This window comes from Gavia stellata, chromosome 12 (assembly GCF_030936135.1).
Source record: "Gavia stellata isolate bGavSte3 chromosome 12, bGavSte3.hap2, whole genome shotgun sequence".
NCBI lineage: Eukaryota > Metazoa > Chordata > Aves > Gaviiformes > Gaviidae > Gavia > Gavia stellata.
In genome coordinates this window covers 13,485,007-13,498,573 of record NC_082605.1, presented here as the reverse complement: position 1 = coordinate 13,498,573, position 13,567 = coordinate 13,485,007, and the positions used below count along the sequence as shown (strand labels likewise).

General features: G+C 50.9%; 1 protein-coding gene across 1 annotated transcript in view; it reads right to left on the bottom strand.

Annotated features, from left to right (window-relative positions):
• Positions 1–9,252, bottom strand: part of CHST13 (carbohydrate sulfotransferase 13) — a 32,416-nt gene extending 23,164 nt beyond the window's left edge. The window contains exon 1 of the mRNA XM_059823348.1: positions 9,159–9,252. Within this exon, the coding sequence (XP_059679331.1) occupies positions 9,159–9,252 (94 nt within the window). The remainder of the gene's footprint in view (positions 1–9,158) is intronic.
• Positions 9,253–13,567: the final 4,315 nt, after the last annotated feature.

The following is a 13,567-nucleotide window of genomic DNA, read 5'->3' as shown; positions in this document are numbered from 1 at the left end:
GGGGAGCCCAGCTGTAGGTGCAGGAAGCTCCCGCTGCTGCGCAGGAAAGGACTGGAGACTGCACGGGTCAGTGTATGCAACTGAGATGGCAAAAGTAGGCAGACACTGAATCCACATGCATTCGCACCCTCAAAACCAGGTCTTCGACCATTTTTAATAGCAAACGGTGATTTTCATCTCAGTATAAAGCTGCCGAAGGATGTGGGTTATGCGGCCAGGCTTTCCTGCACGGGTAGATGGTGATGAGCCACCTCAGCTGCGGATGTAGCTGCTGAACCCAAGGGTGACAGAGCTGCTGCAATACTAACCAGCAGGCAGAAAAACTGCTTTCTTCTCCCAGGAAAGACCAACTCCCAGCTCTTCCCAGCCAAATTCCCATCAGTCTGCCTGCCCATAAATTTACAACTGTTTTATCTAATCAAAGCTCATCCAAATATTAAGGCTTCAGGGGCACTATGGGGAAAACACGAGCAGCCAGGCCAGCCAGCCTGTTCCTCTGCCAGGCTGCAGGAATTCCCCACTGGCTGGCTCAAGGCTGGACACCTCCATGCCCTAAAGCTAAACCTGCCCAGTGCCATTCCAGCAACCTAAAGGGAATGGATTTGCGCAAGTTCAACAGATTTTGAATTCCTTCTCCAAGGCAAGGAAGATCTGGTCTATCTAGAAACAAAATTCAGGCTTCTGCAGATCTTTGCCTCTAAGCCTTCAAAAGGTGGGAGCTCAAAAGGGTTACAAGGCAGGGGTCTTCAGAAAGCATATTCACCCCAGCTACCCAAGTAAGGGCTGCTGCAACGGGCCTGGGAAAAAAGAAACCTGCTCACTAGCATTCAAAAGAAATGTTGGGGGAGAGCTTAGCTTCCCTCGCACTAACCTGTCCACCAGCAAGCCAGCATAAAGATGTCCCCACATCCACGGGTCCTGCCTGGCTGGGTGGGTCAGCAAGACAGCACCAGCTTCAAGACAGATCTCTGATGGCACGGCTGGGGGTCAGATCCCACGCAGTGCTCTTGCACAGCCGTTCACAAACTTTTTATACCGAGAGGCCATTTTTTAAGCAGCTGCCCAGGGCGAGTCACAGCAATGCCTGGGGCTGACACTGAGATGCATTTGCCAACTGCAGGGGAGCGTGTGTGAACGGGGCAGTGTGGTGTGTTTGCTTTTTGCAATCACTGTCCCGTCTGCAGGGCTCAGACTGTAGGTCTGACAATATCCCTTGAAAGCACACTTCAGGGCAATACTGTACTCTGTCAGATTCAGCACAGCGAGAGGGTAACAGAAATTTCGGGGCTGTTAAATGGTGGGGTGGCAGTCGAGGATATTACCTGCTGCAGGTTCATCTGGCTACGAGGTCTCCTTGTCTTGCATGGCTCCATGCAGAGGGGAACAGGCACTGGTGGCTGCTGAAACCAACCTTGCTGCCTCCTGCAAAGGCTGTAGAAGTCCCAGTGCCTGGCTGGTGCTGCTGCAGCCCCCGTCTGCTGACCAGCCAGCACACCATGTCTGCTGACAGCACGAGGCTTGCGGTGCTGTTGGCACGGGGGAAAGTTGGGCATCACTTCTGCACAGGACCCGAGTCACACAGAGCCACTTCTCACACCATGTCCTTCGGCTCCCCTTCCGTTCCCTGTTCTCATGCATGCCGCATGCTCGCTCAGAGCATCATGCTCTCCTTCTAACACAATAAACGAAGCATCGGCTTTGCTCCATGGCTCATTAAAACTGTAAGAGAAACAAAATCAAACCACAGGTCCTGGTGCTACCTCCTATACTGGCTGATCTCCTGTGAAGGACATGCAGAAAGAGGAGTTTAGCTGAGCAGTGGCCGCCCCGCTCCTGGGGATGCAGAGCAACCCTTTCTTCCCACCTTTGTCCATGTAGGGCTTTGACGTGGACTAAGATTTTGGCTTCCCAGTGGAAGCCACAGCCAATTGGGAAATGGAGAACAGAGCGAGTCCAGGCTGCAGAGGAGACATTTGGGAGTTAAATCTTATTTATCAGAGTTCTGCAACTGATTTTACTGGATAATTTACTGGAATTACATGGGGTGCAAACCTGCAGCACAGCAAGAACTGAGTTGGTCAGAATAAACCTCGACAGCCAGCAATGAAGCAAGGATCCCAACACCTGGAGATGAGCATCAGGGAAGGGGGACATCCGCACAGGGCAGCAGTGTGTGTAGGGTGCATGTAGGAATACCTCCCTCCATCCAGCCCTGCTGGAAGGGTTTTACTGCTAAGGAGGCAGTCAGGTTTGAAGAAGGGAAAAATTAGAAGATCCATGTGAAACAGTGGAGAAATCACAGAGTTGTAGTTGAATATAGGCCTGTCCCAAAGCTGCAGATCCAGACAGGAGACAGAGACAGGGTGTCCCAGTTTACAGCAGTGCAAGCTCTGCAGATGCAGGTACACGTATGGGAGAGAGCAGACTGGTCTGAACTGGAGAGGCTGGGAATATGGGGTTCAACTCTCCACTGACACCAGGCCTTCTCTCCACTCACGGATTACTTTACTGGGGGAAAAAATAATACCCCCAGCTCTTAGGGTAGCTCTATTTGTCCCTCAGCATCAGTGCAAGCCGTGCAGCGAAGGCAGGACCTGGGCATGGCGATGTTCACCCCAGGCCTTCCAGGCCACCGGAGCTACTCGGTGAGATGTTCCCTCCCTCTCTGACCACTAATAGTCTTTAACTGCCTTTTAACAAGGAAAGTTTTGGGCATTTGCCCAGCTGTGTCTCAAAGCCTCAATGTGAAACATCCCCTCCTTAGCCCCACAGAGGTATTTGGGGAGTTAAGCTCTTCTCTGGGTACTCCGCTCTGAGGGGGAGTAATGGGAGTTAAGCACCTAATGCCTTTGTAGTTTCTTGGCTTCTGATAGCGAGTCCTGGGAAAGACAGCTGTGTTTGCACTGGGATTAAGATGGAGGGTTTGTCATGCTCTCCATTTAGCCGCTTGTGAGAAGCAAGGACTAAGAAAGAAAATCCAGCACTTAATAAATCCCAGCACCCCAGGAGTGCCCTGGCCACTGCGTGAGCGCTCGTCTCCCAGCCTCAGACCTGGCTGATGACCACCAGAAAGTCCTTCCTGCACCAACACAAGCAAAGGTCCTACTGCTCCCTGAAGATGTTTTTGTGGAGTCCTTTTTGCAGGATAAATAGGAATGTTGGGGTTTTGGGAGTGGAGACAAAGCAGAAAATGCAGGTTCAATGTTCTGCCAGAGTGAAAAACCCCGGGTAGGATGCCAGAGGGATGTGGGGCCAGCGAAGGCTGGATGCACCTGGCAGAGCCACCAAAAGGCGAATCTCTCCTGCAGGCACAGAGTTAAGTCCCGGCATGCTAAACCCCCTCCTTCCCCTCCCAAACCTCTTGCAAGTATCAGAGATTCTCAGGAAACCGTAGAAAGCCAAGAAGGACTAGAGAAAGCATTCCTCATGAAAAGCCTGGCCCTCGGGGGCAGGTGGGCTTCATTACTACCCTGCTCTCAGCATTGGACCAGGCAAATTTTTCTACCCTGAGAGGCCAAGGCTACAGCATTTCAGGTCTTCTTCAAACATGGCAGATCAGAGGACTTTCCAGCCCCTGTTGCCCAATGCCTCAGCTGACAAACGTCATTGTACTTTGAGCACCAGCTCCCCAAAGGGCAGAGGCTGCATCCTGGGCATCACAGCGCCGTGACCAGGAACCTGAGCCAGGCAAAACTGCCCCAGGACAAAAGCAACCAAACCAAACCAAACCAAACCAGAAAAACCAACACCATCTCAGAGGGTGTCTTAGATTTCACACCCCTGCCCACGCTTGCAGCGTTAGCCAGGGCGAAGGCAGCATAGCCCTCTGGAAGGCTGAGGACATGTGTCAGCCAGCTGCAAACACAACCCAGTCTCAGAAAGCCTTCGCTGGCCGAACCGTGCTCACGTTCCAAGGCAGCACCTGAATTTCAGCCTGAAAATACCTTTAAAGAATGGGGAGGAACTGAGGTCTAAAATAGGCTCTTTCCTGTTCTGAAAAAAATATCCCTGGTTTGTAAAGGTCTGCTAATACCTAAGTGTGTAAGTCGCTCCATTCAGGCGAGGTCTAGGTGCATTTGCAGGTTCAGGGACTAGTGCTCTGTGGGACCTCAGTCAAATACTTATAATCTCTATAATCTCTATCACTCTGTAATCTCTATAATAATTTGTCCCCCCTGAAGAGAAAAATCTTTAAGCACAAGGTCAGAGCTGACTGACAGTTCACAAGAGCAACCACTGATTTTGGATGCATAGCTCAGAAAACTTGAAAGGCCAGATTTGCAACGATCAGAAGCAAGAACTTCTCCAGGACCTGCTGGTGCTGAGAGATGCTGGACTGGGCAACAGAAACCATTCCAAAGCTGGCAGAGAATGGTGGCAATGGATATCTTCCATTTCCACCATGGCATATCAGAGGGCTGCTAACCACACCAGAATGATGAGGCAGAGTTTCCTGCCTGTGATATGAGCTACATGCTGGTGGTGTGGCTTCTGGCATTGCTGCCCATCCTCCTGTAACACCCCAGTCCTCCTCCCTTGGATTGGTGAAGTGGTACCTCCACTCCAGGAGTGGCTGGAGGGGGCTTTGCTCCGTCGGTGACCAGAGGAGATCCAACTTCTCGATGCAGAAGCAGATAAGGATGGAGAAAGGGACCTTGCTGTTTCCCCGCTCAGAAACCTTTCTGGAGCAGTATCACAACCTTGGTGCTACTACGACCCCGGTATCTCTTGCTGTGAAAGAGTCAGATTGAAGGTTGAGTACGTGTAACCCGCAAAGCCCTGTGGGAGTCCAACAACTCACGCTGATAGCAGGTCATGAAAGAATGTGGGGAGTGCAGAAGCATTAAGCATTAAGCGTTAAGCAAGTGCTAAAAAGACGTAAGAAGCAATGGCTGGATGCTACAGTCGGACAGAACCAGAGCAGAAATAAAGCAGTATTTTGAGATTGAGGCTTTTTCCTTCTTTCTTATCGGAGAAGGTGATTCAGTGCTGGAACTAACTAGAAACAACAGGAAGCAGAGCACTCCCCATCCCGCTGGCTGCCTCTGTGCACGGTCTGCCTTTGTCCCCCACAGTCACCTCCAGCACGCACAAGTCACTGGACTTGATACAGGAAGGATGGGGCAAGAACAGAATAGCCCAGCTCTTATGCAAGCATCTCTTGGGATTAGACTAAATGAGCTCACCCTCCCTCCTTGCCTCAGGCTCCCAAAGGTGCCTCTTCTGCCAAACACTTCTGGGATTGTCCCCTGGACTGCAAGGGCACTTATTCTCAAATAACACTGGTCAGAGATGGAGGCCTCGAGAGGGGGAAGGTTATGTAAAATGCTTCATATAGCACCCAATTGCCTCTCATTAGGAAGTATGTTCTTTTGGGACAGAGGAGCTACTTATTAACTGCTTAGGAGACTGCAAGTTCGTGCACACATCCCTCTGGCCCCTCACTAGTGGCCTGAAAACTTACAGCTCTCTGGATGTCAGTACAATTTTCTACTCACGGTTTCCCCGAAAGACCTACCATTGGGGTGGCCCCACAGCACTTTTAATTAAGGTCTGCAGAAACCGCAGGCGCAGATGAACGCAGGGCCTTACCACCTGCCACTCACCTCCCTCTGCCTCCTTCACATGTTCTCCTTTCCCTCTACCCCACATCTGTACCAGCATAGTCATCCCCAGCTCCCCCCCACTGATGCTAAAATCAGTGAGGTTCCCCTGAGAACAGCAGTGACCAAAGCTTTGATGTAGACGAGTATCAGCAGCCTCCAGCATTTACTGCTGTGCCAGTCTAGACACACTACGACCGGAGTTAGATGAAACAATGGTCTGAGAGCCCCACTGCTTATTCCCACCTTCTCTATGCAGAAAAATGTACAGTGTGCAGAAGTCAGCACAGCCACCACTGATGATGCGCCATCCCTGGAGGAGACAGCAGAGGAAGATCAACTCAGAAGACGGATGACAGTCATGCCAAGGCCAGGCGGGATCTCCTGGATGGCTGTGGGTTGACACCAGTACAACCAAGTCCCCCTGATGGACCACGCCACTCCTGGCACCAAGCTGAGATCACGTGAGGTTTGTCCAAAGCTGAGCGTACCTGCCCACATCACCAGTCCAGATGCAGGAGGGCCTGGAGATGCTGAAAAATGACTGCTCCAGCCAAACTCCACAAATACCCACTGTGGCAGCCTCTGTAAACTACTGAGCACCACTTTAGTACCTTCCTGTGATGCAGATATTCTGCCCCTGGCCATGTGCCTGTCAGCCTGTAGTGAGAGAGCTGAAGGCCAACCGGACAGACAGGTCATCACTGACTTGAAGTGAGCACGGGGCAGTCCATGGGTGCAGCAGCACCCCACGGCCAGTGGAGAACAAGGACTACAGCCCCCCATGACCGCTCATACAGCCAGAGGCAAGGAAAGCCAACATAAAACAACCGGGGATATGAAGTCAGTGCATGCTCAAGCACACAAACCCACATGTGGATGCTCTCCCTGGCGAGCACTGAGACTTGTCTCACCTCTCCCGAGTGCCAGTGAGGTCGGCAAACACACCCGAGCCCATTTCTGCCTCCAGGAGGTACAATGGGGGATTCTGCCACCGACTTCAGTTCAAACAAATTCAGCCCAGCACCAAAATAACCAACTCAGCGGCATTTAGGAGCAGAGTTATTTCAGCACACGCTGGTGTGTGGGTGTTCCTAAGGCAGAACAAGAAAGCCTTATTTCAGCCAGCCATGGAGTTCAGTGCAAACCGCTCCAGCGCACAACTGCCCGGATGGAGTTAAAAGTGGGAAATGCAAACGGAGGAGTTAATTCCTGCTCCCCGAGACGAGTGAGCCCTTAGCACTCTCAAAGTTAAAGGTTTCTGCTTGTATCGTCTTTCCTCCCATGTTGTACTCCTTGTCCTGGTCACAGGATGCTTCGATCTCTATGTGCTGTTAGCAAGGATTCATTCAGCATGTTACACGTAATGGACTGTGAGTGGCCCAGGAAAGGCGTCCTGCTGAATCCTCCTAAGGACAGAGAAAAGGATCTGACTGCTCCCGGGGGAAACTCATAGCACTGCTGCTTTTTCTAGCATTTTTCTTCATTATTATACAGAAACCAAATGACACCAGTCAACTAGAACTCCAAATAACCTCAAGGCAACCATCACTTTAAAGATGGCATGTTTGTCTGCAAATTGTTTACCTATTATTGTAACTTGTAACTTCTAAAATTCAAGTAATTGGCCTCAGCTTGCTTTCCCCTGGGATAAAAAAAAAAAAAAGGCAATTTTTAGCTTGCTGCTTTTCTGTATTTGGTAATGACCTTTCCTCTGCTAATGTGAGTTTTTCACAGAACTAAAGAGGAAAAACTGTAGACTGAAAAATAATAAGGGAAAGAAATGGCACAAAAATGAAGGCTGGATCCAGGGAGACACCTATGCGGCTAGAAAATAACCAGAGTTTAGAGAACATGAGTATCACTTTAATTCCCCTCTTTTGTGAACCTTAAGGGGCAAATCCGCAGAGGGTGTTTACCACCTTCACAAATGGGCTTCCACTGAGTGACAAACACCGCCGGTTTCCAGCAGGTCAGGATCCCTACCCCAGACCTATCACCATCTACAGGACCTTTCAAAAAATCACACTTGCCCCGTACCAAGGCAACAGATCTGCAGCCTATTAAGGATGTTGCAGTTCCCAAAGCCTCAGCTGGCCAGCGCCTCTCAAGGGAGCGTTCCAGACCCAAAACCCCCAAACCCCTCATGAGATGCCATCACCATTACCATCACCTGGTTTGCTCTGAGCTGACGGGAACTCTGCGTGAAACTGGGTTGAGATCATGCAAGGGATTAAAGTCAAGTAAGCACAGAAAGTTCTGCTGACTCAGACACGCAGAAGTCTCCTTTTGAAAACCAGAGTCCTGAAAAGAGACACATTTTCCAGTCAAATACTAGAAAGTGAATCCAGTGTAAAAAGCAACTGTCTCTCTGTCAGGAGCCCTGAAGCTCAGAGCCGATTCAGTGTTGCACTTTTTACTGAACAGTCCCAATACTAAAATAAGATGCATATATCGTTTCTTTAAAAAAATTTACTAAGGAATACAATACTGATTGTGGTCTTCTGGGATTTCTGAGTTCATTTGACAAACTTCACATGCTCTCCTAGAAATAACAAATGCTTGCCGAAATCTAACTCCTCTTCAATCTTGTTCAGCCAACAAGTTAAGCCTTTTTTCACTTTTAGGAAAAAACACATTAAAGTGATGGAGCAGCCCCTATAAAAGGAAAATCGCATTTCATTTAGTCCACACTGATAAAATTCCACTAACATTTCAGTCAAATCAGTCTTCTGAATTTTAAGATGTAACTTTAAAGGCCCCATTGATGGATTGCTGCTGTAATCAGAAAACATTAGTACATTGTTAAAACTACAGGAATTACCCAATAACGTCTCTTAGGAAAGAGGAGCTAATTTCCCCAAAAGAGCAGAAAGCAGGCAGGGAAATAAATAACCCCTCTAGTACAAAACTGTTTATATTTTAGTTACTACTGAATTGTTTCCCAATGTGGAAGATATTTCTGAGAGCACGCACTAAAGGAGTCCCGGAGCAATCCAGCCAGACTCCCCAGGACTTTTAGCGACCGCGGGTGTGAAATAGGCACTTGTGGCACAGAGCAGCTCCTCTCTCAGTCCGAACCCCAGCACAGCCTCAGAGGGACTGCACGAAGTTGTACGCAATTTCATGCGCTGCTTTCACTGAAGGCAGGGACACTGAACGGGACAGGCACCCAAAAGAAGCTCGCTTTAAAAATGAAGCACGAATTTCATTGCAAAACTGCAGCGCTGCGGCGGTAGGTCGGTCACACACTGCAAGCAAACACAACGGCGAAGTTCAGCGGTCCCAGCCGAGCAACGTGCAACCTCCGGGCGAGTTCACCGCCTGACCCGAACTTAAACTCCCCCGCGGGTCGGCCCGCCTGGACCAGACCGGCTCGCACCGCCACCGGAGTGATTTTAGGAGCCGGCAAGGGGCTGACGGCGGTGCCCGGCGCCCCGAGCCGCAGCCTGCCCCCGCGATCCGCCCCACCGACCGGCCGGGCCCGCCGGGGGTCCCGCCGAGAGTGCCGGCACCCCGCGCCGAGGCGCGGAGCCGGGGGCGCGGCGGACCCACCTGGGTTGAGGCTGCTCTGGAAGTAGAAGACGACCAGCAGGAACGAGCCGAGGCAGGCGGCCAGCGCCAGCCGCGGCGCCCGGCTCCGCCGCATCCTCCGCCGCGGCTCGGCGGCGCAGCGCAACGCCCCGCGGCCAGGGCCCGCCGAGCGCCCGCCGGCCCCGCGCCGCCCCGGGCGCTGCTCCGCTCCGCGCCCCGCCCCGCCCCGCTCCGCGGCCGCGGCCGGGGCCGCCTCGCCTCGCCCCGCCGCCGGCAGGAAGTGACAGCGGAGCAGCTCAGCCGCGCGAAGGGGAACTTGGCCCCCCGAGTGCCCCGCAGCGCCGGGGCTGGCGCTCGGCGCCCGGCGGCCGCGGCGCGGCTCGCCCCATCCAGCCCCGCCGAGCGGCGGTGGCAGCAGGAGGGGGAGCCGCGGCGGGGCCGGGGGGGCGCGGTGCTGGTGGGGTTTCCTCGCCCGGTGCTGCGTCCGCTCCCTGCCGGCGCTCGGGAGCACGCACTTCCCTACCAAACTCGCGTGATGGCTTCAAAACTCCTCGCAGGGGAAGGGAGAGTTACTGATGTGCTGGCAGGGCTGGGGAGTTCCCTGATGGCTTTTCTCAGCACGTTCAGGACTTCGTAAGCATCACAAAGTTTCGTGGCCTTAAAATATACCTCTTTTTTTTTTTTTTTTTTTTTTTTGGCTAACCCCGGGCCCTGCAGACTTGTAACTGAAAGCAGCAATGCTTCTGACTAATTCTAACTGAAGCAATAAAGCTATATAGAAGGAGGGCATACTTTTCTCCTAATCTCTGCATGTTTTTGGAAAGCAAGCGTGCAAAGCTCTCTTACCACGTCCTCTAACCTCCAGGCTCTGTAATTGCAGGCAAAACAAGCTCTGAGCTTCTGTTGCCCCAGTTTTGAAACAGCAGTAATGCTGTTGACCCACCTCTGTAAAACACTCAAGATCTACTCAAAGGCCACTTGCCAAATTAGAAAGTCAGGCTGAGAGCCGGATTCTCACTGACAACAGTCAATCACTGCTGCTTTCTTCATCCCTGAAATACTTAGCTTTAAGAGGACAGCTCAAGGAGGAGCCACTGAGAATGACAAAGAAAGCCTGGGTGTGTGCACATGCTGGGCTTCATTCTGCTCTCATTTAGGGCACAGTAAACCAGGAAAAGGAATTCATTGCAGTGAAGGAAGCTGGAATGAAATAAGAACCCGAGCAGTGCCTTGCAGGCCACGCTGAGCTATTGCCATGGAATTAGACAGCTCTTTAAAGTCCTTGTTGGATGGTCTAGCGAGGGGCAATAGAAATGAGACCCCAGCTGAGGCCCTAATATACTTACACCTCCTTGCAACGACACAGCACTGTCTGCAGTAACCAGTTGGAAAGGTAACCTCAGCTCCTGACTCCTGTGCCTGTCCCATGTGGCAGGGAGGGACAGTAACCCCTGCCACCGGGCAGTGAGGCAGGCAGCGCTAGGGGAGAGTTGGCAGCTGCAGGCTCGGAATGGCTCTGCAGGTGCAGGCTGCGCTTTGTTGCAAGTGGTGCAGCAATTTTGGCCCCCTTGGTGAGTGTGCAAAGAGCTGGGATCTGCCTTACATGCTAAGATGGGCTGAGAGACCCCAGGGACAATGGGACTGGCTGAGTCCCGGTGGGGAGGAGGGGCTGGTGTGTGTGAATACATCTTGATATCTGCTTAAAGGCATTACCCTTGTAATGGGGAAGCATTACAAAGTGAGACCTCCCTTTATTTTTGTTTCTGAAGAGGCTTCCAACAATGTCAGAGGGGAATAAAGACATAGGGGTTTTGTCAGCATTAGAGGAGACCAGAGCGGTTCTCTGGGTGTCCACTACAGCAAAAGGGACGTCTGGCACTGCTGTCCTTGAACCTTTCAAGGGAACAGAGGGAGGTTCAGAGACAGAAGGCATGTCCAGCCTGTGCAGTGGGACACTCCTTCCAGTAGCTTTTCAGGAGCTGGAACGTGCACTCAAGACAGTAGGTAGTTTTTCACTATTTGTATCTCCCAGTACTGAAACACTGGAAAATATGGACCAAGGCTCTCAGAGGAGCTAAGGAAAATAATCTTCCCTTTAGCCCAACTTCTCTGGGTTCAGCAGAAGAAATAAAAACAGTGCCCAGTGACCAAAATTCACCCACAGTTGGGCATTCCTTTAAAAGAAAATACAATAAAACATCCCAGTTGAAACTCAGACACTGACCTGTTGAGTCCTGCTGACTGCTGTCTGTATTTCATACCTGGAGGGCAGGGCCAGGGCCATCTGTGATCATATCAGATATGCAAGGCTGGTCTTCCAACAGTCCGAGGTGAACGTGCTGTTCAGATCTGCGGGGCTAGATGAGGTAAGGGGACGTATGCCATGAAGATTTTATAGGAATCATACTTGGGTTCAGCTGCAAATATGATCGGCTCCAATGCTAAAACACCCTTTTTTAGAAGGACAAACACATTTTCAAGGGGGAAGAGGTACGTTACAGCAAGAGCTGTTGGGTGGCAAATACACCAGCAGCTGAGAGGTCAGGGCTTTGCTGTTGCCTATTTCTGTGTGTCTGACAAATGACCCTGGTCCCACATGCTGGTGTCTCATACCATCCCCCTTCCCCTGCAGTCCCACCATACAGAAAAGAAAGAGCAGCCCCAGCCCATAATCAGGCAATGGTGGCTGGTGCTTACCTGAGAAGAGAGGTCACCCCAGAAGTGTAGAAGGACAGAGGATTAAGCTCAAGCTGTCAGACTCCCAATTTATTATCCTAAGCCTATTTCTAATGGAATAATCAGATTCAGTCTGCATTGGAGAAGCCCCCTCCCTCCCCACCGGTGACTGGAGAATAACTGAGGCATGAAGCACACATGAAAATACAACTACTCAGCAGCACATATGAAACGAGTGTGGCAGTTTTCTGTGGGTGAGCACTGAGCCTGGCTCTCTTAATTTGCTGCTTTGCCAGGTTAATTGGAAGAATTTAGAAATGAGTATTTGCTAGAGACTGGCAATGGCTCCTTCCCTCCCAGGCTGTGAACTCCCCGTGGAAGGGCCACCCTGCTCCATGTCTGAAGGGTGCCTCGCACCATGCGGTTCAGATCATGGCTGGAGCTATTTATGACTGTAAAGGCCATATTGCTAACCAAGAATAATGGTCAAAAGGTACTAATAACACGGTGTGGAGGAAAATTATTTGTTACTGCCGAGGCCTGGAACTGCATCTGACTTGTAGGTGAAGAGGGAGTGCTTTTTGCCTGCAGAAGGATGCTGTGCCTTTGGTGCAGTGTATGCTTGATTCCATCCCTGCTCATTAGCAGTGCTCGTTACTGTCTTCTCAGCAGGTTTCTCACAAATGCCTTGCTGTTTCCCAGGACCTTGGTGCCACTGAGTGAGATTAACCCCAAGCTTTGGTCTGATGACCATGTTGAATGGAAATTAAACATCAGCTAGTTTCAGCTGGAAACTGAGGAATCTGTTGAACTCCTCCCCAAGTCCTGGTTTTCCAGCTACTGTGAAAAGGAGCCTTTCTAGGGGCTCTTTTGCTTTTGCACCCAGTTATTTAATTGTGGAGCCTGAATGCCACGGAAATAGTTTACCCTGGCCTCATGCTGGTGAGACCTCCACCCTGGTAGCCAGGCACCTGTGCACACTGTATTTGCTGCCAGAGCCCCCAGATTTTACCAAGCTAGCAAAGGCTTGGGCAGATTGTAGGGAATTATGATGATGCAGTACAGGCTTTCTTCAGAAACCAACATCTGGGGAGCTACTTACAGAAACGACCGTGGGTAATCTCCTCTCTGTTTTCTAAGCACTGCACTAGACATCATCCTGCCTCCAGGATGTCCACGAGCCCCAATGTGTCCTGATACTCAATGCTTTGTTTTAAATGTTACGGCATCACCGTAATGTGTCAGCTGTGAAGGGACCTTGCAAAGCCCCAGCTCATCCCCTACTTGAGCAGATGTACGTGCAGCTTGTTCTGAAAGTTTCACAGAGGTGGACACCCTGTGATCTTGACAAGCAATCCCTTCCAGCTCTACAAACCCTTGAAAGCTTTTCCTACCACCTTATCTGTACCATCCTTGTCCTAACTGGAACCCAATACATTTTGCCCTGAAAGACAAGCAGGGCACCTCGTTCTGTCACATTTTTGCACTAACCAGGAAAGGTCAATTCTCCTAATATCACTAAGCTGGAATACTTGCTTTCTCAAGCAGTGCATGGATTGTCCACCATCTCCTGTAGTCCTTTTCACCTGCAGAATGTGGGTTTTCAGATATTATTTCATCAAAACACTAGTGTTTATGTCCACTTCGCAGAGATTTACAACAGCCGTAGTTCAAAGCAGCAAAGAATCACGCTGGGGTGGACTTTTCACCATTAAGTGCTGGCGTAAATGTTTGCAGGCTCGGTATATAAGAGA